General features: G+C 40.6%; 3 protein-coding genes across 3 annotated transcripts; all 3 read left to right on the top strand.

The window, feature by feature from the left end:
* KIN2_2 (Serine/threonine-protein kinase) lies at positions 1–987 on the top strand (the record flags this gene model as incomplete). Its single annotated transcript, XM_053199436.2, has 2 exons — positions 1–225; positions 313–987. 2 exons carry the CDS (start codon positions 1–3, stop codon positions 985–987), a joined length of 900 nt encoding a protein of 299 aa, XP_053043119.2.
* Positions 988–1,020: 33 nt separating this feature from the next.
* Positions 1,021–2,928, top strand: KIN2_1 (Serine/threonine-protein kinase; the record flags this gene model as incomplete). Its single annotated transcript, XM_065757409.1, has 2 exons — positions 1,021–1,026; positions 1,060–2,928. The coding sequence occupies 2 exons, from the start codon at positions 1,021–1,023 to the stop codon at positions 2,926–2,928; spliced, it is 1,875 nt and encodes a 624-aa protein (XP_065614178.1).
* A 10,210-nt stretch (positions 2,929–13,138) lies between these two features.
* On the top strand, positions 13,139–14,189 carry rcd1 (RNA-binding protein, CCR4-NOT complex subunit Rcd1; the record flags this gene model as incomplete). Its single annotated transcript, XM_053199437.2, has 3 exons — positions 13,139–13,502; positions 13,557–13,712; positions 13,855–14,189. 3 exons carry the CDS (start codon positions 13,139–13,141, stop codon positions 14,187–14,189), a joined length of 855 nt encoding a protein of 284 aa, XP_053043120.2.
* Positions 14,190–25,149: the final 10,960 nt, after the last annotated feature.

Raw genomic sequence — 25,149 nt, 5'->3', positions numbered from 1 at the left:
ATGCCCGCGAGCACTGCAGTTGCCAATAACGCTGGGCCTGCTCCTGTTAGCAATCATGGCGGGCCCGACCCCCGGAGTCCAGGCGCGCCCACCACCTCGAAGCATACGAGTAGATCACGCACCACAATACCAACCCCATCCGGAAAATGGATCTTGGGCAAAACAATCGGTGCTGGTAGCATGGGAAAGGTGAAGCTGGCCCGTAAAGAGGATACAGGCGAGCAGGTATGTTTCTCACCCCTCCCGTGGCCTACCTTGCCTCTCAATTCAAACGTGTCGTGCTTGCTAACCCACACTCCTACCCAATCGCAGGTCGCCTGCAAGATTATTCCCCGTGGCTCAACGGAAGACACACAACATCAGACACGAGCGGACAAGGAGAGAGCGGACCAGTCTAAGGAAATCAGGACCGCCCGAGAGGCAGCCATCGTCACGCTCTTGAGCCATCCCAACATCTGTGGTATGCGAGACGTTGTGCGCACCAACTACCATTGGTACATGCTCTGCGAGTACGTCAATGGCGGCCAGATGCTTGACTATATCATTTCCCATGGCAAGTTGAAGGAGAAGCAGGCCCGCAAGTTCAGCCGTCAAATCGCCAGCGCTCTCGACTACTGTCACCGGAACAGCATTGTCCACCGAGACCTCAAGATCGAAAATATTCTCATCAGTAAAAATGGAGACATCAAGATCATCGACTTCGGGCTTAGCAATCTGTTTGCTCCACGCGGTCATCTCAAAACCTTTTGCGGCAGCCTTTACTTTGCCGCCCCGGAGCTGCTTCAGGCGAGAGCCTATACCGGGCCCGAGGTTGACGTATGGAGTTTCGGTATCGTTCTCTACGTTTTAGTGTGTGGAAAGGTGCCCTTTGACGACCAGAGTATGCCCGCCCTCCACGCCAAAATCAAAAAGGGGTTGGTGGACTACCCAAGTTGGCTTTCAAGTGGTAAGTTGCTCAGACTTGTACTACGTCTAGGCTGTATCTAACGTGGCGCAGAATGTAAGCACCTGCTATCTCGGATGCTTGTAACGGATCCCAAGCAACGTGCAACCATGCAGGAAGTCATGGTCCACCCGTGGATGACGAAGGGTTACAACAGCCCACTGGATAACGGATTGCCTCCGCGAGAACCACTCTCGCTCCCATTGGACTCCGATGTTGTCAACGCCATGACTGGGTTCAACTTTGGCTCACCAGACGCCATCAAGGCCCAGCTGGAACGGACAATCGAGTCCGAGGATTACCAACGCGCAGTCAAACTCTACCAGCGCGAAAAAGAGCTTCCTCAGCCTGCCAGAGACGTTGAGAAGAAGCGCGGCTTTGGCTTTGACTTTTACAAGCGGAGGAACTCAGGCACCAGCCGTGACACGTTGACTGCTCCTAGTTCTGAGGCCCTCCAGCTCGGCAACGATCCTCTCAACGCGTTCAGTCCGTTGGTTTCGATATACTACCTGGTGCGAGAAAAACAGGATCGCGATCGCGTTGAGAAGAACCCTGGAGCTGCCAGTGCTCACAAGGAGAAGGAGAAGCCTGCAATTCCTGAGATTACGCCGCCGCAGGAGGCTCATACCAACTCCTCTACGTACGAGATGCCCGGCGAAAGGGTCACGGGCGGTCGTTCTCGTCCTCGCGCAAGGACTCACGGTGAAGACGAAGCCCCCGACGCAGTGAAGAATTCTCAACTTTCACCAACAACACCGCTTTCTCCAGAGGTGCCGCCCGAGCCACTCCCAAAGAAGGAGAGTACCGCTGCAGGCATCCTGCGTCGCTTCAGTACTCGAAGACGCAGGGATCCGGAAAGGTCCGATAGAGACCGATCCCATCCGCCTGTAGTCCAGGTTCACTCACCCTCCGAGGCCCCTCCTGCACCGATGCCCCGCAAAAGCTTCAGCATACGTCGCGGCAGACGGGAACGAGAAGAACCAGACCCTCTTCCGCTCCGATCCGGTAGCAGTCAGCCACAGCACGGTGATCTTCTCAGCCCTCCCTTATCGGCCGGAGGTCAATCCTCGCGGCGCAAAGGTTTGGGTCGATCTACAAGCGTAAATTCTGCAGACTTGCGTCGTCGTGGGTCGACGCGGACACCGAAGGAGCCACCCCCGACGAGCGGCTCAGACCAGTCGACAGCGACCGATCGACCACCGCCCGCATCTAGAGATAGCCAGCAAACACGGGCTGCATCCATGAGAGCGAAGTCACTCGGTCACGCCAGGCGCGAGAGTATTCAGCAGCGTAGGCTCCGCCGGGAGGAAGCTCGAGAGGCCAACGTGCCGGAGGAGACGGATCAAGAGCAAGGCGACCAGAGTGGCGTGTCCACAGACAGGCTGGACAGCTCAGACTTGGCCAAGCCCGTTTTCCTCAAAGGCTTGTTCAGCGTTTCAACAACTTCTACCAAGAATGTCACAGAGATCCGGGCGGATATCAAGCGGGTGCTCAAGGGCCTAGGGGTTGACTATACCGAGATCAAAGGTGGCTTCTTGTGCAAGCATACACCCAGTATTGATCTCAAAAAAGTCCCAGAGGTTCCCGGTAGCCCGGGACAAGCGCCACCAGGCCACAGGAGACGCTTCAGTTTTGGGGCCATCAGAGGTGGCGACCGGGAACGAGAAGACTTGCCAGCAACTGAACGGGGACCAAGTACACCGCGTGGCTCTGGACGTGCTGAGGCAGATCACAGTTACTCCAACTCGGACGTCTCTATTGATAGTGTCTCGCGGGAAGCGGGAGCGTCATCTAGAAGAGTACCCGGCGAGACGAGCACCCACGTTCAGAGCGATCTTGGTGGAAGCATGGTCCTCGAGTTCGAGATATTCATTGTCAAGGTCCCCTTGTTGTCTCTTCACGGAATCCAATTCAAGCGACTGGTGGGGAACACATGGCAATACAAGAATATGGCCGATCAGGTTTTGAGGGAGCTTCGTCTTTAGATGGGGCGGAAGCATTCAGATGAAAAGCGCGGAGAACATCTATTAGCTCCGATCTGGGAGCCCCACTCAGGGATACTAGAGCGGATGGAGGGTATCAACGGCAATAATCTCATCGTACGACCTTTTTGACCTTTAACTTGATGGTTTTCTTTTCTCGGTCGCCTTGGAGTCAATCGAGGTGTTTTAGTAGCCAACTGCCAATCAGTAAGCAACTTTCTGCCTTGGCGAAGGAACGGCATTACTTGGATAGGTGCCCATCAAGGCATCCAGCGGCGGTTGGGTAATGTCAACTAATTCAATTAGGTGAATGTGTATAGAGAAGTTTAGAAACGACAATAGTGTGTACATATGTGCGAGCACTTGATTCCTACTAAAAGCAGCTAGCCGTATAGTTTGCAACTCCGCCGACGCTACATCGGTGCCAGGGCGGAGATGGTCTAACTCAGAAGCTATCACTCAGTCGTCAATGGATGCTAGCAGGCACGAGAAATCTGGAGGTACCACGAGAAGGTCTGTTCGGGTTCTGCTGGATGTTGCGTAGGATTATGATGTCGGCCTTGACAGGTGCGTCAGCCCAATATAAACAATGGACAATGATCCTCTCAAGAACGTTTCCGGACAGCCCATGCATACCCAAAGCTTCGCAAAGTGCAGCACGTTGTTTATCCCTCTCTACGTCGCTGGGCAGACTTGGAAGCAAATTTATTTCTAGCGTAGAGTCTGAGCTGCCGCTGCTTTACCTCAAGCGTGAGGGTAGTCTGGGGTGATTCAGATATACCTAGGCAACATTGCACAATTAGTCACATGCTCTGGCATGGTCAACCATTGTGCGCTGGCACTGAATCCCGAACCATTACGAAGGCTGCGTGAAGTCAGACCAAAAACTGTGTAAGCGCAAGACATGGATAGCTGTGAGCAGACGGATCTAATGCATCCTGCCAGGAGGCTGTCAAAAAAGGGTAGGTTAAGGTGATTCAAGGTGAGAAAGCAAGAGCCTCTGGGTGGTTCACATTTAGTATGGATCTTCGTCCTTTAATAGGATATATTACTACTTAAGCTAGGTCTATATCTTTTAATAAGTTAACTAATCCCCCTTTTTAACTTTTTTATAACTATAGCTAATAAATCGAGTTTATTATACTTTATTATTATATTAATATTATTAATATATTAAATAACTTAAAATAGTTATTTATATTTAGTTATTTTATATTAATTTAAACTAAGATATTTTTTAAAGTTTTTTTATATATTAATAATTAAGTTATAGCCTAATATATCTGGTTTTAATAATAAGGTTTCTAAGCTTATAATTAAAATAGTTATTTTTATTTAAGAAGATATTTATTTTTTAGTTATAAGTAAATTAATAAGCTAAATAAAAGTCGAGATTTTTTAATAATAACTACTATTACCTCAGTTAATTATTAATAAAATAATAAAACTAATACTTTAATATAAAGCGTATTTAAATATAACTTTTAAATAAAGAGAAGTTATTTATAATAAGTAATTAAGAATATATAAAGATTAAGAATTAATAAAATTACTATTTAATAAATACGAGTTTAAATATTATTATTATTTTAACTTTAATAAAAACTATTATTTATTAAGGTTAATAAAAAGCTAGAGTTTATAGTTTTTAAGTTATTATTATAAATAAGTAGAAGAGAGTACTTTACAGGGGTTTATAAGACTATAAGGTTACTTAAATACCTTTTTTAAGGAGCAGGGCACTATTTATTTTTAAAAAAGTAAAAGTAAAATATTATAATTAGCTAGTTATAATAAAATAAGTTTATAAAAGTTTAGGTTATAAAGATTAGTTAATAATAAAAAAAAGTTATTAAATAGTTTTTAAAAAAAATTATATTTATAAATTATAAAAATAAAGCTTAGTAATTAATTAAGGTTTTATTAAGGAGGTTTTTAATAAAAATAACTAAAAAATAATCATAAAGTTTAATACGAAGTTAATAATTAAAAAAGTTATAAAAAGTTTATTTTTAAACTTAGCTCGAGATTATATTATATATAAATCCTAATTTTAAATATATTTTTTTATTTATATATTTATTTAATAAGCCCTATATATTAAATATATAGGGTCCGTATTTTTAAAAAATAAAACTTATATCTTTAATATATAAGTTCTTTTTATTTTATTATTATATAATTTATTTTATAGTTTTTTTTATTTTATAAAGTAATATATATATTTTATAATTTTATATATATATAGTATATTATAGCCGTTATTAGCTTATGGGGTAGGCCCTAGTTTTAGTTATATATATTAGGTTATAATATTAGGTTTTTTTTTATAAAAGTCTAGTCCCGTAGATTTATAAGTAAGTGTTTATAGCTTAGGTTAGGGTTCGTTAAGTTTGTTTATTATAATATTTTAATATGATATTAGGTTATATTAAAAAGCGTTTTTTTAAAGAATTTGCTTTTATATTCTAATTTATTTATAATAACGTATTTAATTATTTCGGTTCTAACGACGTTATGCTTTATATACGTTATTTTCGTATAAAGCGTACGTACCAAATAGCTAAGGGTACGAATACATACTAAGGTTATAAAAACCTAAAGCGTCCTTATGATAGTTTTATAATTATGTTTAGTTATAAATATTTTGTTATCTTATTTTTGTTAGTTTATATTAATTTATTTATAGTATAATAACTAAGCGATTAGTATTAAGAATAGGAAAAAAAAAGAATAAGCTAGTAATACTTTATTTAGTTTTTATAAGAAATTAATTTAGATCTAGTTTAAGGTTACAGAGGTAGTAAGTCGTTTTGCTTATATACGGGCTATTTAAAAGAAAGTAAAGGAGCGTTATATTAAAACGTTTATTTAGAGTATATAGGAGTTAGAGAATAAAAAATAGTATCCTTTTTATATTAAATATATATAAGTAGTAAGTTATTAATAATTTTTAAGTTATTAGCGTTTTTTAATAAGGCGGATTAGGCTTTTTTTAGGATTAGTAAGGAGTTTACGAATTTAGGTTTTTTTAGTATTATTTTTTTAATACTTATTAAAAAGTTAGCGGGAGTTTTAGAAGTTCGTAATAAGTTCTTATATATTTTCTTTATATTTATAGTCTTTTTTATTTAATTAAGAATTCTCGTATTTCGTTCTTAATTTTATAATTAATAATTTATTTAATTTTATATTCTAGTTAATTTAGTTTTATAATAATATAATTATTTATATATAAGCCTTAGGAGTATTAGTTTTAGGAATAAAATATAGAATACTAAGTAATATTTTATAATATTAGGGAGTTTTAGTTTATAATTAACGTTTAAGATTTTCTAAATAATTTTAAAAAAATCTAAGTTTTTTATAATTTAATTTATTATTTAGTCGCTTTGTTTTAATATTTTAATAGAGGAGATAAGTATTATCTTTTTTTTAAAAAAAATTAGTCCTCTAATTTTTTAATTTATTAGCGTATTTTTTTTATATATTTTCGTATAAACTCGAGGTCTTTTTATAACTTAAGCCTAGATCTTTTTTGAATTTTTTTACGTTTATTACTACTTTTATAATAAGTAGTCCTTTATATAGTTTTTTATAAATAGTTAATTAGTAATTAATATTAAGTTAGAACAGTAATTCTTTTATATTTTTACTTATTATTATATTATATATAAACTAAGCTATTAATAAAAGTTCTACTTAATTATTTTATTAGTAATTTATATAATAGTAAAGGTATATTTTGAGAATTTAATTAATTTTTTTTTATTTATTTCTTAGTTTGTAAGTAAAATAATATTAATAGCTTATAATTTATACTAAGTTACGAGATTAAGGATTTTTAAAAACTTAATAATAAATAGTTTATTTTTATTAAAAACGATTTTATTTAATAGTCCGTAATTTATAATTATTATTTGGTAAACGTATATACTAGTTCCTCAGTATTATTTATTTTTTTATAAAGTATAAAATAAATATATTTAGTAAGTTAGTTAATACTAACTAAAATATTATCGTAATATACGTTTATAAATAGTTTTTTAGATTTAGGGAGTTTAATAATAAAGTCCTAGAAAATAGATTATTATAGTTCTATTAATATTAGTAATAATTATAGCTCTTTATAGGGTTTATAAGGGGCTGTTTTTATTTTTTTTATATATCTCGTAATTTTTAATTATATTAGCGACTTTTACTTATATTATAAACTTATTATAATATTATTTAATATATTTTTATATTTTCGTAATATTTTAATAACCGTATACCTTAGTATTATAGATTTTTATAATAAGTTTAGGAGTTATTTTTCTAATTATATTAATATTAACTTTTTTAACTATTATAAAGAGTTTAGTAATAAATACTAAGTCGCTTTTTATTATCGAATTTAAAGATAACTTATGTTTTTTTAAGTATTATAATTTCGTAGTCCGGCCTTTTACTAAGAGCGTTTACTTTACTATTTTTTAATCTTTTTTAATATATAATTTAGAAATTAAATTCTAAAAAGAATTCGGTCTATTTAATTTATTATTTATTTAGATTTTTATTTATTATAAAGTTAGCTAGGTTTTTATAGTTTATATAAACTATAATTTTATACTTAGTTCTTAATAACTAAGGTTTTTATTTTTAAAATATTTTAATTATAGTTATTAATTTTTTTATCATAAATTTACTAATTTAATTTTTAATTTATAGAATATTTTAAAATAGAATACGTAAAGATAAAGTTTTTTTTATTTATTTCGTTAGTTTAAAACTACTTTTTATAATAAAGTTTAAAATATTAGTTTTAATTTCGAAAGGTTATTTTAAATTAGGAATTATAATTACTAATTTAAAAATAATTATATTTTTAATTTTAATAAATACTTTTTTATATTCTAAGTTCTAATTAAATAGCGTTTTTTTTAAGTTAAGTTATTAAGGGGTTTAATTATATTTACGTAGTTTTTAATAAATTATTAATAAAAATTAATAAATTTTAAAAAGATTTATATATTTTTAATATTTTAAAATATAGGCTAGTCCTTAACTACCTCTATTTTTAATAATTATATATATATTTATCTTAATATAATATTATATTTAAAAACTTTAATTTCCTAAATATAAAACTCGTATTTTTTTAAGTTTAGTATAGAGTTTAATATTTTAAAGTTTTTAAAAATACTTTATAAATATATTCTTTATATATTTTAAGATTAGGGGAGAAGATAAGGACGTTATTAATATAAATAATTATAAAATTACTTATATATTTTTTTAAAAAACGTAGTTTATTATTATTTAAAGTATAGCGGGTATATTAGTAAGTCCGAAGAGTATAACTAAGTATTTAAAGAGTCCTTTACGTATTTAGAACGTTATTTTTTATTCGTTACTTTTTTTTAATTTATACTTAGTTAAAAGCTTTTTTAAGATCTATTTTAGTAAATTATTAGGCTTTATATAATAAGTTTCTTAGTTTAATAATAAAGAGTAAAAGGTAATAGTTTTTTTTAATAATTAAGTTAAGTCTTTTTATAATTAATTATAAGTTTTAATTTTTTTATTTTTTTTTAAAAACGAAAAAGAGTAATATACTAGCGGGGGATGAGGAAGGTTTAATATATCCTTTTTTTTAATTTTTTTATTAATATACTTATTAAGTTCTTTTTGTTCTTATTTATTTATTAAGTATAGTAAATAGAATTTAGGTTACGTTCTTTTTTTAAGTTCGATTTTTATATTTTAATTATTATATTTTAGAAGTTTTATAAAAAAAATTTTAAAACAAATAGTTTTATATATTTTTAGTACTCTTTAAGTATAATTTAGAGTAGATTTAATCCTTAATTATCCGTACTGGGTACGATTATCCTAGTCGGCTCTATTTTTTTAATATAAGCTGGGTACTTAGGTCGTTTTTATTTATTAAGTATTATATAAGACTTATTTAAACCCTTTCCTTTTTTAAGTCGTTTAGTAACTAGGTTTATTTATTAAAAATAGCTTATATTTTAATTTATTTATAAATTATGTTTTTTTAATTATATAATTTTGAGAATTATATTTTAGTTTATTCTTATTTCTATAACGTTATAAATAATTTATTTTATTTAGTTATTAATATTTATTTAGAGGAGCGCAGTCTCTTAAAAATATATATTCGTTATTATTTTAAATTGGTTTATTTTTAAACGTATAAAGAGGGTATAATAACTTTTTTATTTTTTTATTTAATTCTAAATTTCTTTATTACTTAGGTTAATATATAGTTTATTTAAGTACTATTATTAATTATAATACGTATTTTATATTCTTAAATACTAATATTTAGTATATAATATTTAGAGTTATTTATATTAATTATTATAAGGGATTTAATTTTTTTTATTTTATTTTTTTTGTTATTTTTATTTAATTAGTATGTTTAGTTTTTTAGTTATTTAAGAGCCGGTACTTATCCTTTTTAAACAAGTTATTTATAGTTTTTTTTAAGTCCTTTTACTTCTATCTTTTTATAATAAAATATAGGGCGTTAATATTATCTTAGATATATATTTTTTTTTGGGTGGAGTTCTCTCCCTCTAAGAAACGATTTATAGTCCTTAAGTACCCTAATATTAGTTTAGGGCCCTAGAATATATTAGTTATATAGGTAATCTTATAAGCTAATAATAAGGTTATTTAAGTTTCTTTAGAACGAGCTAGTTCTTAGTTATTCTTCCTAAGCTTTTTTTTATAAAAGTTATTATTTTTATAATTTAGGTACGGAGTAGATTTTATATTCGTTTTATTAGTACGTTTTCTAATCCTTTTTAATATTATTAAGGTATTTTATAAGGTAGTGCGGGTTTGGGGAGAAGGTAATATAGTCGTTATTATTTATATCCGTAATTTAAAATCATAGGTTTATATTTAAGTAGGCTTTAGGGATTAGTTTATTAGAGAACTATTATAAGTAGTATTAGTTATTGTTTTTTTTAATAGAAGTGGTAGTAGTAATCGTTAATTAGGTATTTTATTTAAAAGATATTATTATATTAATTATAGAATAGAGTTAACTTAGGGTTATCTTAGGTTATTAGTAGTGTTTCTATGTTTTTAATATAGTTATTTATTCTTTTAAAAAGAACGAATTAGTTATTTTATAAGGGGTAAAAAAAATTTTTTATTTAGGTTATTCTATAATTTAGTTTTCTTTTTTTAAACTCAGAGTTATTTATTTTAAATATATTTTTTATTAATAATTTTTTATCTAAATATATTATTAATTAATATTGCGAGGTTTGTTCGCGTCGTAGGACGATTTTTAGCTTATAAACTGGTTTAAAATTTTTTTTAGAATATTTTAGTCTTAAAGGGTTCTTTATTTATTTCTTTTTTTTAGGTATTATAATAATTTTATTAATTTATTTAAAGTTTATTTTATTGTTTGTTATAATTAGCTAGATATTCGATAGTAATGGGGTAATATTATTATTTTTTTAATAGCGTTTTTTAGTTACTCGTTTACTTTGTAAAAGAGTTTAGTATTAGGAGCTTAGAATATTATAACTAGGGTTTTAGTATTCTTTTTATTATTTTAAATCCATATTATAACGAGTATTTTAGGCTTTTTTAAATATTAGTTAGCTTTTTTTTATTATTTTAATAGATAATATAATTATTATTAAAGTAGCCGGTTTATAAGAGTTATTTATAAGGTACTTCTATATCTATATTAGGGGTTCTTTTAATAGTTATATTAATAGTTTTAGCTTTTTTTATAGAGCTTTTTAGGTTATTTATAGTCTCGGGCTATATATCCTAGCTTATTATAATTATAGTATTTAAAGTCCTTTTTAAGTAGTTCCTTAATAGTAGTGCTAAGATTTATAGGGCTACTGTGCTGTCCGTAGGACTTTGATTATCTAGGTTATTATTAATTATTTTTTAGATAATTCTATTCTTAAGAGTGCGGCTAGTATTGTTTATTAGTATTTGTTTATGGAGTATATTTTTTCTTTTTTATTTATAGAGTTTATTATTAAGCTTAATAGCGAGTTTAACGTATTTAAAAAAAGTTAACGGGCCGGTTTTATTTAGATAGTTTATTTTTTAACTTTTTTTTAAAAATCTTTTATAGAATATAAAGATTTTAATATTATTAAAGTAGTTAAGTTTAGTACTAATATATCTAAACTTAGTAATATATATTAATATAGCTCCTTTTTATTAGAGATTTAAGAGTTTTTATTTATATTATTATTCTTTATCTAGTTCTTAGAATAAGGATAGGAGAGTACTTTTAAATTTATATAAGCTTTTAAAAAATATCCTAGGTTTCTTACTTAAGGTCGTTCTAATTACTTATAATTATAAAATTAGTAAGGTATAGTTTGAATTACGTAAGAGCCTTTTCTTTAAAAAAAGGAAGCGGTATAGATAACCTTTTTTACTTCGTTTTTAAAGTTTATTTTATAAAAGCGTTAGTATATTTTAATTTAAATAAGGAATCCCTTAAGCTATTTTAAGGTTTTATTAAAAGCTTAGGGCGAGTTAAGCTTAAGCTTTTTTTATCCGTTATATAAAGTATTAATAATATTAATAGTAGTATAGAGAGTATTAACTTTTTTTGCTAAAGTAGTCTGCCTCTTTAGTTTTATTTTAGAGCCGTCCCAAGGCCTTATTAAGTATTTATTATATATTAATAATATTAGAGTCGTTTTTCTTAAAAAAAATTTTAGAGGCTTTTATAGACTCTCTATATAAAGTTTAACTCGTCTTCTAATTTTTTTTAACGTCCTTTATTTTTTTTATTTAGGGTTTTAGTTAGTACGGGAGCTTTTCTCTTATTAGTGGAGGAAGTGGACGGGGTATTTTAAAAAGATATTGTTATTTTTATTATTTGTTAGTTTTTTAAAAAAATAAACTTATTAAATAGGAGCTATTAAAATATTATAACTAGCTAATTATAATAAAATAAGTTCGTAAAAGTTTAGGCTACGAAGACTAAGTAATAATAAAAAGGGTTATTAAATAGTTTTTAAAAAAAATTGTATTTATAAGTTATAAAATAAGGCTTAATAATTAATTAAGGTTTTATTAAAGGGTTCTTAATAAAAATAATTAAAAAATAATTATAAAGTTTAATACGAAGTTAATAATTAAAAAAAGCTATAAAAAGTTTATTTTTAAGCTTAGTTTAAAAATTATATTATATATAAATCCTAATTTTAAATATATTTTTTTATTTATATATTTATTTAATAAGCTCTATATATTAAATATATAAAATCCGTATTTTTTAAAAAACAGGGACTTATATTCTTAATATATAAGTTCTTTTTTATTTTATTATTATATAACTTATTTTATAGTTTTTTTTATTTTATAAAATAATATATATATTTTATAATTTTATATATATATATAGTATATTATAGTTATTATTAGCCTGTGGGGTAGGCTCTGGTCTTAGTTATGTATGTTAGGTTATAATATAAGAGCGGCGGTGCTGACTAACCAGGTCTGATGCTGGTCTACCTTTGGTATGGAGTACGGAGTAGTTGCGTGCTATTCTATCCATGCCCGTGCATGAGGCACCTGCGTTCCCTGCCTCCAACGCTCTCCTTAGGTACACCTAACCTTAGCCTGACTGCCTACCAATTACCTAACCCTGTCTGGCCTTGCCTTCCTCTGTGTGTGCCTCATCCTCTCAACCTTACCTGGTTTATTGTTCACAACCTCCACCCTGACTGAGTCCGCACATTTATTCCCTTGACTACGAAGCATCTGCCAAAGTTTGAAGTTCGCGCCACCACGAAACCACGACGGCACAGTTTGCGAGCCTCAGTACCCAATTTGAATTTGCGATCAAGTCCTCCAACGGCCTTGCGCACAAGAGCCCAAAGCCTGAATCGCCCACCCCCCCCGCGAAGTTGACATCCTCGATCCGCCGCAGCCCGCCGCTCACACATCAGCACTCCGACGAATTGCCGCAGCCCATCATCGTTCCTCTTGCTTCAGTGCAAGTCGGAAGAGATTCCTCGTTAGGAAATTGCGATAGAAATACTCGGCTGCGATTAGTGCAGTGGCTTCCCTCGTTCAACCCTACATATATTTTTCTCGAGAACATACTCCGTAAGGCACACGGATCTGGGACTCGAAGATGATGCCCGCTCAGCACGTTTACGGACACCATCAGTTTAATCCACAGACTGACTCGGCATGGATGCATCAGCAGTCTAATCAACACCACCATGCTCAGCAAGCTGCTGTCGCCGCCGCCTCTGCCGTACAGCAGCAGCAGCAGCAGCAGCAGCAGCAGCAACAACAACAGCAACAGCAACAGCAGCAACAACAGCAGCAGCAGCAGCACTACAATAGACTTGCTAGCGGGCATTCTGCGGTTCCGTCTCTTGGCAATGCGCATGCCCCGGAAGGCGGCCACGACAATATATCCGAGGACAATCGAAGAACGATGGCTTACATTGCTGATCTGCTGAGCGAGAGCACCCGTGAGGCGGCCCTTCTAGAGCTGAGCAAGAAGCGAGAACAGGTTCCCGAGCTTGCGCTCATATTGTGGCATTCGTTCGGTAAGCTTTTATCCCTGGAGGCCAGTGTGATTGATGCATACTAAACCCACGTAGGAGTCATGACATCGCTGCTGCAGGAGATCATCTCGGTCTACACTCTCTTGAACCCTTCACAACTCACTGCTGCGGCCTCCAACAGGGTATGCAACGCGCTAGCACTTCTTCAGTGTGTTGCCTCCCACAATGATACGCGCACGTTGTTTCTGAATGGTACGCCGTCCAGATGATCCCCTAAAACGCTACTTGTCCATGAGCTCACATTCACCAGCCCATATCCCTTTATTCCTGTATCCCTTCCTCAACACGACTTCGAAGTCGAGACCGTTCGAATACCTACGTCTGACGTCGCTAGGCGTTATTGGCGCCCTCGTCAAGAACGATTCATCCGAGGTCATCAACTTTCTGCTCACTACAGAGATCATTCCTCTTTGCCTACGTATTATGGAGACAGGCTCAGAGCTGAGCAAGACTGTGGCGATTTTCATTGTGCAAAAGATCTTGTTGGACGACAATGGGCTCAACTACATTTGCGCCACCTACGAACGCTTTTACGCGGTGGGCACTGTCCTCAGCAACATGGTTGCTCAACTCGTCGAGCAGCAAACAGCTCGGCTTCTCAAGCACGTTGTCAGATGCTTTCTCCGGTGGGTTCCCCGAGATGGGTCGATCATTCTAGCCTCTCGCTAATGCCGCATAGACTGAGCGACAACGCGCGCGCGCGTGAGGCCTTGCGCCAGTGCCTTCCAGAGCCTCTCCGAGATGCAACCTTTTCTTCGGTCCTTAGAGACGACGCTGCGACCAAGAGATGTTTGGCCCAGCTCCTTATAAACCTGTCAGACAATGTCGTCGAACCGGCCCAAGGGGGGCATCCTGGCCTTTGAGGCCAAGGATACCTGACATATTGTAAACGTTCTGGGGCCAACATAGACTCATGCATAACTCGGCGACTTGGAGGTCAGTGATTTCATCGGAAAACGCAAAGCATCGTAGACGTATTGATACCCGCTTTCTCTGCCCAGATGGGGGCATATCAGGCTGATCTGGGATGCATCTTCAACTTGCGCGGACTCTCTTTTTCTCTTCCTCTCTTCATATGTAGCATCGAAAAGGCGGGGGGCAAAAGCAAGGGTTTCTTTTCTCGTTCGGTGTTGGCGATGGGGTTGTGTCATTTTGATTATACGGTAAGGAGCAGGCGGACCTGGAACTGGCGCCGGAGGCTGGGGATGACGTCTCGGGCTTTATGGACACGGCCCAAAGATTTCTGTTGCTAGCATACTTCCTTTCCGGGGTCGCGCATGGTAGTATTGGCTTCAGTCGGGTGGTATATTTGTATGAAATGTTCTTCTTGGTGGTGTGGGCTGTCATGCTATATGGCTCGACCTACCCGGTGTATGTGTAAAGGGTCAGGTCCATGAATCCAATTTCTCCAACTCATCACCTGTTCCCCAACAATGCTTTCCAATGCTCTCCGGCTGGTCAAGTCAATGATGTACGCTTCAGATAAGACGATGTCCCCGCGAGGTGTTTCCTAGCCATCTAGCTCAATTCATTGCGGGATAGCATGATAGCTTTGCCAGGGAGAGGGAGAGGGAGAGGTAACATGCAGTGAATCACAGATCCAGGCACTCGTAGTTGACTTTGGATACATGATGAAGGCTTTCTGGCCGTAACCACATACAGTTCTGCTCGTTGTTCCATGAATCTTGGCAATTCGGTGCAGCGCGACTCACATCGGTGCCTGCAAAGGTCAAGTCGTCGCTCCCTCAAGATAGAGAAGGCGCGTTAAGGTAAGGAAGGCACTCCGTCAAGGTAGGTAATTTTAATACCTTCTCTCTTCCCTTCTTCTCCTCTCTCTTCTTTTCCCCCTTCTTTCAACCTCGCAACCTTGCAAACTCACAAGCAAATCTTCACCATAACACCTTTTTGGTCATTCACATCACGTTCCAGCATTCAAATTATGTCAACGTTTCCCACAGCCCCTATGGCCCCTTTGGAAGATTTTCTTGAGCTCAAAACCAATACTAGTATTGAGTTCGCTACTCTCCGAAAGGCCCTCGAAACGTTTTACGAGCAGCATCAACGAGATACCAAGAACGTTCAGACTCTGTGCGATATGATCCCAACGTTGCGGGAGACAGTCAACAAACTCAGCTGAGATATCCATCAATACAAGTTGTAAATCACTTAGCATCTATCAAGTTCGTGTCCCCTCCAAACATTTATCAGAAAATGTCCACTCATAACAACATGCAGCAAAACAAACGACATAAAGCGCAAGGCAAACTTCGATACAGTAAAATATTTCATACACCGATAAATCCCACCACCAACCTCGATATAACTGGTTTCCCGTACAACGATGCTGACCTATGGTCCATCAAGCGTAAGCTTTCTCTGTCGGCTTCTTTCGCAGCCCTCTCTGCTAACGTAATGGCTGAAGCATCGGTAGGATGTGTCTAACGTTAGGCAACATCAGTGGCCGTGATCACAAACAATTTCCCTTCTAACTGCATGCCTCGGAGCTGGCGTTGCCTTGGTATTTACTGCGGATGCCGCTGGAAATGACGCGCCAAAGGCGAAAGGTCTCTATATAAGGAAAATATACAGCCTCTAATAAACTTGTCCTTATTACTAAAGCTACCCGTCACCAGTCTACTGTACCTCCCAGTATACATGAACAGAAGCCCGGGATAATAAAACTAAAAAAGACCGCAAAGACAGCAAAAATAGCAAAGACAAGAAGGATAATAGAAGCAATGAGGACAGTAGGGATAAGAGGGTTAGTTTCACAACCTGACCAACGTTACTCGTCGCGACTGCGTGTGTTCAAGTTCTCGAATCGACACGGGTCTAGCTACATAACCGCGGATTTTCTTGTCCCTTTACTGATACACGTTTTGAGACATCTAGTGGTTCATACTCAATGGCATCTGAAGTCAACGGATGAGCTCAATCAGGCCGGTGGCTGATTGGCAACACGGGTGGGGTATCACAACGAGTCTGGTCTTGCTCTCGGAAGGTATCGAATAATGACCAGCCTCTCAACTTCTTCATACGGAGTCAATCAGTGAGATCCGACGAACATGGCGAAGGACCAATATGCGGCCGGGGCCAAGTATTAGTAGTTGGAGTTATCGTATATATCCGAGAGTTTACTACATTCGACACTACATCATATCAATATTAAGAATGGAGTCACCCTTCCTTCTCCGTCTTCAAATCCACCCTTTGTAATGCAAGGCGCACCATATATGGCCCGGCAAGAGTTTCTATGGGAACATTCCATAGTGATCAAGCATCCGACGACTAAAGAAAGCATGGAAACTTCGTCCCAGCAGCTTGATCCGCGGCTGGGCTCGACAAACCAGCACCGCTGTGCATAGAACTTTCGCATGTGTCCTCCAGCATCAGCAGGTGACAGGAGCAGTTGGGTCTCACTTGATGTTTCCAGCATACAGTCGTTCTGTTCAACTTGGGGTTTGAGGGGAAAGATCCTTACTCATTCCGATTACTTCGCCTGGGAAGTGTGTATATGAAGGCTTTGTTAAAGCGGCCTGGTCCGTCGTTGGGCTTGGTTAGTTCGACAACGCTGTGTACTCGAGCTTTGCGTATATTATGAAGATCATACGTAATCCCAGCATCCGCAGGTATTACTTACGTTTGTATGTTCATTTGCGTGTCTAACATCCAGTGTATCAAGTTGGAGTTTCAGTGAAGGGACAATGAATACTTTCTTGGCAGTCACTTTGATTGGAACTTGGAAACAAGAATTTAGCGATCAGAAGGAGCTTCGAGGAGGTAGACGAGAACCAGAAAACGAATACCCCGTATCTATGAATGTTCATCCACTGGCGAATAGGATGACTCCACTAGATAGATACTTGATTGGGGCCACATGATCCTTACACTTCTCGGACAAATGCTGGCTCCTCGGAGGAAGAATGGAGGATTCCGTCAGCCCTACGGCCCTACGGCCCAACGTGTTCCCAATAGGGTTCTGAGGTAACCCGGCCACCAAAGACGTGCTCCGGGAAACCGGGTCTTCTAATCACATGGTCCGAGCCGCTTACCTCTCCCAGAAACGTGAGTGGGCACTTGGTAGCGGAAACAAGACCTTCACAGAGGTAGCTCTCTAGGGGTGAAAGATCAATATATCGCGTATTATCTAACCATGACAACAAGTCTGAGATTCAAGATGCTACATATCACGGCAAAACGCCAGCAACTAAAGTTCTTTACGCCGGCAGAACTGTCCCCACGGTCCAGGTCTCCTTCGTTGAGAAGTCATGCAAGTCTCAAGAAGTATCAGACTCCAAATCGCAGTGTTCGATGAGCAGTCATGCGGAGATAGCCGGGAGGGCATGTCTGTATTCCTGCCTGCCCCAGTTGGGACTGTACAACGCAGCAGAGCCGGAACCAGAGTATACCCTTCCAAGGCAAAGCGGGAGATGAGGCTTGACGAATGGCTCTCAGTCAACCAGACAAGTCCAGCATACTCTCGAAGCATGGTAGATGCCTTCATTTCTTACATGAGGTCTAGAATACACCTGTTGGCACGGATAGGCCGAAGGGGCCATGTGAAGCGAAGAGTGTGTGGAGTTTCGTTCGGGGGCCTCGGGGCCTTTTGTGAGCCAAGCTCCCATTGGAGGCGAGTACGAAGACGCTATAGAATTTCGGCGGAAGGATTGATCATCCCCGTTACCACAGGGCATCGTGGGCATGTCTGGGCCAGCGCGCGCGAGTGTGAAGTTAGAGAGAGCAAGGGGTAGAGTGAAGGAGCCAACCCTTCGACATCCAGAAACACAGACAAAGTCTCTGAGCTTGAGTGGAAGGCTAGTCAGAGGCTTACAAATTCAGCCTTAAAATACACTTCCAATCATCGGCCGGAGCCTGGCGCTCCTCCACGCGGGCCATGTTGGGCTCATAACTGATGGCCAATTCGAAATGGATGCATATTTTCCAACCCCAAGGCAGTTATGACTGATTCGTCGCCACGTACGGAGGAAGGCAGTCTGTTTCGTGTATTCAGGATTGCTCGAGGGTAAAGTAGACGAGGCTCGCGCGGAGATGGTTGTGGCAGCGGCAGCGGCAGGGACGATGGGCCTGCAGCTACCTACCCTGGGGTGATGTAAACTACGCCGCACTTCCGTCGTGAATTCAAGACATTGCCAACTCGTGCCTGCGTATTGGGGTCCAAAATGGACGGACCACGAGAACGTGTGACACAAGATGGGAGTAAAGCTAAGGATGGCGGACGCTATTTGCCAGCCCTACGAGCTTGCGTCTCATTTTGCGTGACAAATCCAACGGGCCCGGCTCAATTTCGTCCTCGTCGAATGACCAGAGGAGGAGACGATGCCTTGTGTCCCGCCTCAAGTCTGCTGCCTGATATGCGTAAGGCGGCTACGTCGTTCATTGGGCTGCATTGTAGCAAGAGGCAAAATGTAGATGCACCTCGAGTTCTCCAGACACTAATGTTGTAGTGAGTGTCTTGCTATACAAGGAGCAACTATGAATCATTCCGGCAAAGAGCCTACTCATGAGTCAATCACATGCCTTTTCTGAGGAAACGGAATATTGTCTACTGAATTGAGGAAACATGGTAAGTACTCGGTAGATGGATTCAAGGTCAACTAGAGGTTTGAGTGGGTGGTGTAGTTGACCGTGAGACAAGTGTCTGTAGTCAGTCGATATGGAGCTCGACGAGCTAGTACGAAAACGGACACCGTTCTGTCGTGTTGTACAAAACGGTAAGGGGCTCCAAGATTCTGAGGAAGGCGCAGTGCAGGTGCAGGTTCACTTGCAGTTGCAGGTAGGTAGTGCACCGTGCAGGTAAGGTGCAGAGCGGGTGCGGGTGAGGTACGTATTGGATCCATACCTACCTTACCTTACTTCGTACGGAGACTGAGAGGCAGAATGGTGCAGGGGTACGTGCGCCCATTCCTTTTCTGTACCTTAGCTCATTGCAGTCCAGACCCTTGTCTTCCGCCTTTTCACCACCAAAGCTCGAGGAGGCACACCAAAATCTGGCGGGAATTGGCGGTGGCTCGTCTTGGTCGAATTTCGGAGGAGAGAAAAGATGGCCGTGACCTGATTGGATAACATGCCGTTACTCCGGACACAGCGAATCGAATGGCCTCTGCAGTCGTACCTGAGGTTCCACACCTTGGCCTCATATTCCGTACTTCGTCATTTCGTACACACTAGGCTCTAGGTACACCACATCACACACTTACGGATTGCGGATACAACTCATTCCCGCTATCATACCTTGCCTTGCCTTGTATTGCCTTGCCTTGCCCTACTTACAAATCACCTACATATGCCCGGTGGCAATAGGTATGTATGATGCTGCCATCAATGCCTTTTTCGGTCCGTCGTTGAAGCTCAATCTGTCACAAATGGACCATGCGGTCAGTTAATAGGTATCAGCAGTTGTCTGGATCAGTGGATGCCCATACGAATACAATGTCCTGGGCTCCATCGTCATGTTCTCCCTGCCCTTGTGTCACCGGCCATTACTGACTGCTAAGACCTTTTGTTACCCATGACTCCATGAGAGGCGGCCGCTCGACGACGTTGCACGCGCAGACAAGACGATACACGCGATTGGCCATATCGCACTAACATACGGATACCCATACGTAGATACCTTCCCTGACTGTCCTCATAGATATGGATACAGTTTGGGACGCGTTTGCATTTCATCGTTCGTTACCCATACGCACCCGAATCCCAACTGCAGTACCGGCGCAATGACCCTGCGTGTCCCGCACTAGTGGCCGATTTTCTTTGCGATCGGGGGCCATGAACGACAAACGAGAACGGCATGATGGATCCCCCTTTCGCCGCACAGCCGTCCAGAGGCACAGGAAGAAACAGGCACGAGTTCGTAGCCACATCTTGCCGGCAGTCGTCCTGGTGCGAGACGGGAAGAAGAAGATGAAGATGCAGATGCCCGGCACGAGTTGAATTGAGAGTAGAGGAGCACCTCAGGCTATCTCCCCCGGAGCGGCACCCATTGATTGCCTAGTCCCGGTGTAACCCTTCATGATACGGTCCGGCCACGTGTAGCCTATAGGCGCGAACGGGCGAACCGCATTGGGGTTCCGAGTCCTGCAACATTTCCATCATGGTGGTGATAACCAAGCCAGACAACCATCTGTCCAAAGGGCCTTACACTACGAACTCTGTATGCGTTGACAATTGCTATTGCCCGTCATCCCGGGACCTCAGTGCGGAACACAAGACTTTCCCAGTCACTCGATTTTATGCCCATTGTTATTTCACAGTCGTCCGCTGAGCCGCAGTTGTACTGCTGTTGGGACAGGCATGCCACCTCGCCAACCATGGGAAGATGCCAAAAAGCCACGGCACACATTGCGTTTCATCCCTCTGCCGATTCCTATTGTGACGACACGCGCCGGTAATTATTGATTTGAAGGGATCATGACTTGTCAAAAGTGTTTGCCTGCACATAATAGTAGCTTGACCAGGCGAGGCTACGGATAGGTGCCATCCACATGATCCAATGCTTCCAGGTTGTCGATTGTGGCGCCACCACCGCCGGCATCGGGAGCCCCCGACGTTACAACGTCTACATCGGTGTTTGTCCCCTTGTAAATCCAAACACCGAGTCACTAGGCTGGATCAAGCATCCTGTCTGATCAAACGCCGTCTTATTGATGTTCTCGTCAAAGAACTCGTATGGATACTACTGTTTCAATTGCTGTCTAGCCCTGGAGGCATGCTTACCTCTCCTCTTCATCGCCAGATGAGATGTAAATGAGCGAGAAACCGACAAGACACGGCGTGCTCCCTTGCTCTGGCTTGTCTAGGCACCTACACTAGATTCATCAGCGAGTGGCTTGCGGGTATGCACATGTTTATGGCGAGGACACCCGCGTGTGATGCGTAGGTAGGTAACAATTTGGATGTCTCTGTGCGGGCAGGGCATTTTGGTCGATCATCACTTCCTGAGGTGGTCATGGTGGTGTACTTCCATTGGTACCTAGATGACAAAGCATGTGCTGTTGCTCAATTCGGCCGAGGGCTGCTGCGGGCGCTGCCGTCGAAGATGTGTCCCAGAGAGCGAAGACAGGTTATAGCTACTCCGTGGGGCTTCAAGGAGAGATACTTAGATAGCAATGCTCAAAGAAATATCTATCCGTACTTACGGAGTTTAGAAAAAGCCTTGGTCGGGAGACGGGATGAAGCAGCGGGACTCGGGGAAGGTCGGACAGCTAGGTGTGAGCCTGTGAAGTGGCAGGGTGCCAGAACAGCGGGCGGCTCTCAGATAGGCAAATTATGGTACGGATACCTCGAACGGGTGTATGTTTCGCTACGAGGAACGAGGTACCTGCCTCCCTCACCTTAGATTGGCAGCAGCGTGTCACATTCACAGCCTCCTGGAGTCTCTGAGCCCGCGGGCAGGGTTAGGGTACTCCTACCTTGGGTACGGGTACTCCGTACTTTGTACCATTATGCAGGCAAGGTAACCCGCAAGCGAGAAAGGGTGAGGTTACACAAGCTCTTGAAGCAAACAGACCAATCAATCACGTCCCATGGGCATTCCTTCAGCCCTACGACCCCTCGTTTTCTGGCGGCGTCACCGAAAGCTTGGCATCTGCAGACTGCACCCAAGCTCCTTTGACCCCGCCTGGTGGTCTCCTGGTCTCTCCGCCTCTTGCTTCAACTTGCTCCCATTTCCCATCTGACTCACCCCAGTCCAGGAACTTCTTCAAGGCCTGTGTAACCTGCTTCCTCCGCCTTTTCCCCTCCCTGCTTCCTCGTCATCCACCCTTCGCGTCGGCTGTGCGCGCGTAGGTACGAGCTACACTAGTTATTCCTTACTCTTCTGCTTCGTCGGCCCCATTGTGTAACAATCTCGTTTCTTCCATGGAATCATTCCCTCGCTTCTCTTTACCTCTCGTCTCACACCCCCCGGGACAACACAGCAAATCCAAGCGAGCCATCAGCTTCACAAACGTAGTGTCAGACAACTCGCTCCCCTGCCAGTCCACACCAGGCCAAGGGTCGGCCCCGATTCCCCATTGTCTCGCCCGTTCGTCCCCGCTGTTGTCGAGTACCTATCTACAGGCTACACGCACAAGATTCTATGACGGGAGTCTTATGCTGCAGCAAGTTGATGCACGAACAAACGACCCTGTGTGCTCTGTGCATCATCGTCAACGAAACCGCCTCTGACCGGCACGTCCCATGCTGCTTTGGGAAATTTCGATTAGATAGCTACACCGCCAGAAACCCAAATCTACGACATCGACGCATGCCATGTCTTGTACGGACAGAAACGCCTTCGATTATGCCTTGCAGCTGTCTTGACGGAACGGCGGTGCAGCTCCCTCTCCTCCGTGCATGCCGGCCACATACGCTCGGATTTCGGGGTAACTGCGGCGCGACCAGTACGTACGCTGCACACTAACCGAACTTGAAAGCAAATTTCTACCTAGGTATCCAAACAGTCATCCCGATTTCCAAATGGCTTGTGGAAGCTAGCCCTACGGGCATCCATCTGGCAATTAAGCATCTCACTGGCGCATCGAATGGTGCGCCAGTGCGGGACGTCACTGGTGGAGTTGCCATGTTCCCGCAAGCAGATCAAGTGAAGGTCCATGTATGACTAAGGTACTTTGTCATGGCTGGGACTTTCTGTGTCTATGTGCTGGGCGTGGCAGACATGCTACAACAGGAATTTGGATTTCCAGCACGAGCCTGGTAGGCAATTATCAAGCCACGTCTGTCCCGGATTCTACGGATGCAATACCTTACTTATGTGAACAGAATGAGTAGACTAAATAAAGGCAGGGTGCTCAGAGGCTGGAGTTGTGTTGGCATACCTAGGACTTTTGGTCCTTTGGGAGTCTGGGGCCTACGACTGGTGCGTCGTGGCGTGTCGTTGAGAGGGGATTCCCATTGGCTCACACCACGAGTTACCGTATCGAGACAAGCCAACAAGACTAGAAAATACCTACGGATACGCTGTAATTACTCCCGCACGCACTTTTGACACACCAGCCCGGCCGTTATCGTCTGGATTACCAATCGTGGAGCTTCCAAAATCCTCTCGCGGGCGCTAAGCCGTCCATGGCGCGACGTGGGCAATTCCCTGGAGCTCCCTTGCCTTGTTGCTCCTGTTGAGATTGAGAGAATGGCAGTTGAGTTGGTAGCAGGCCGAGAAGACGGCGTCGTTTCTTGTTCTCTCGAGTTCGGGAGTACCTACTGATCTGCTGATTACTTAAGCACAGATCATTTCACTCGACCGATGAACGATACCTTTGACGGAGGCACAGACGTACTGCGTAAGTAGTATAGGTTCTAGAGTTCCTTGTTACATCGCTGGACCCAAATAGGCAAACCCTTTTCCGGGGGAGGGGTGGGAGTTGGTCAAGCCTCGAGTGAGTGATCTATAGCGACACACCCCTTGCCCTCAGTCCATCTGGCGTTGCTTTCAACTCCCAACACCCTGGGTTTTGGAACCGACAAGGCGAGGGTGCGGCGTATTATCCGTCATGATTCCAAGGCAATCGCAATCTGCAGACATCGTGAGTGTGACATCGCGACTCCAAGCACGGACACACAAGAAGAAAGCACAGGCATCACAGCAATCCCCTCCCCTTCCCTTCCGCTCTATGTATTAGCTTATTCAAACTTTTCAGTGACGGTGGACAGGGATAGGGATTCCACATCATCTGGTATACTTCGTAGGGTCCTGGATTCCTACCTATCCACCATGATGGGGTTCCCTCCCGGTGGGCTTTCATCACAATCATCCATGGGATGGCATATTCGCTGCCCGCAACTCTGTACAAACTACGAATACCCTCAGCTTCCATCCTTCCCTTTCAGCCTCCACGGGGCTGCTCCACCCTGCACTGCAAAATATGCCCAGATCAAGCAGTCAAATCGGGGCATCCTATCCTCCAAATCCGCTTTCGCGATTTCACCGCCGCAACACTAACAGAACTTTCATCCATGATCCAACATCGAGAGAATGAACCTGGGTTGAGGAGATTTGCTGCTCAGCCATGACAAGCGAAGCGGAGCCTGAAGACCGACCCTCCACCGGTCGGTCCCAGGCAGCAGTATAATGGCCTTGGAAAATGCCTATCCAGATTTTTCAACAACGTATATTTTGTTTTCCAGGAACTTTTTCAATAACGAATATTTGCCGAGGCCAGCAAACACGCCATTTCTCCATTATTCGCCTACCTTACCCTGTCTCTGCTTCCTGCATGCCAGTCCTGGAACCCGATGAATTTGTGATTGAGGCAGTGATGAGTTTTACTACTATTACTTCGTACTTTCATCCGTACTCTCCGTGTGACTTGTGACCGAACGGGCGTGACGACGACGGTGTATTGCTGTGACCAAGGCAAGCAACGCGAGCAGGAGGAGGAGATATTCCCTTGCGATTCTTAGCCAAACGAACCTCAATTGTGACCGTCATATGTGCTCATGTTGCAACCTGCGGTTTGGCGATTTCGTGGTTTGCGGTTCACGGGTTGTGCTACATGGACCGCAGCAGTAGAAACGAAAGAAACGCTGCGCTGCCCTTTGGCTTCGACCCCGGACAGTGGAGGCCCCGCGCAACAAATGCGAGCCGGCCAGTCGCAGCCATTCGTCCCCG

Source organism: Colletotrichum fioriniae, assembly GCF_027942845.1.
Source record: "Colletotrichum fioriniae strain IMI 355084 chromosome Unknown scaffold_5, whole genome shotgun sequence".
Classification (NCBI taxonomy): domain Eukaryota; kingdom Fungi; phylum Ascomycota; class Sordariomycetes; order Glomerellales; family Glomerellaceae; genus Colletotrichum; species Colletotrichum fioriniae.
The sequence above is the reverse complement of the archived record's forward strand: the minus strand, read 5'-3'. Positions and strand labels throughout refer to the sequence as shown.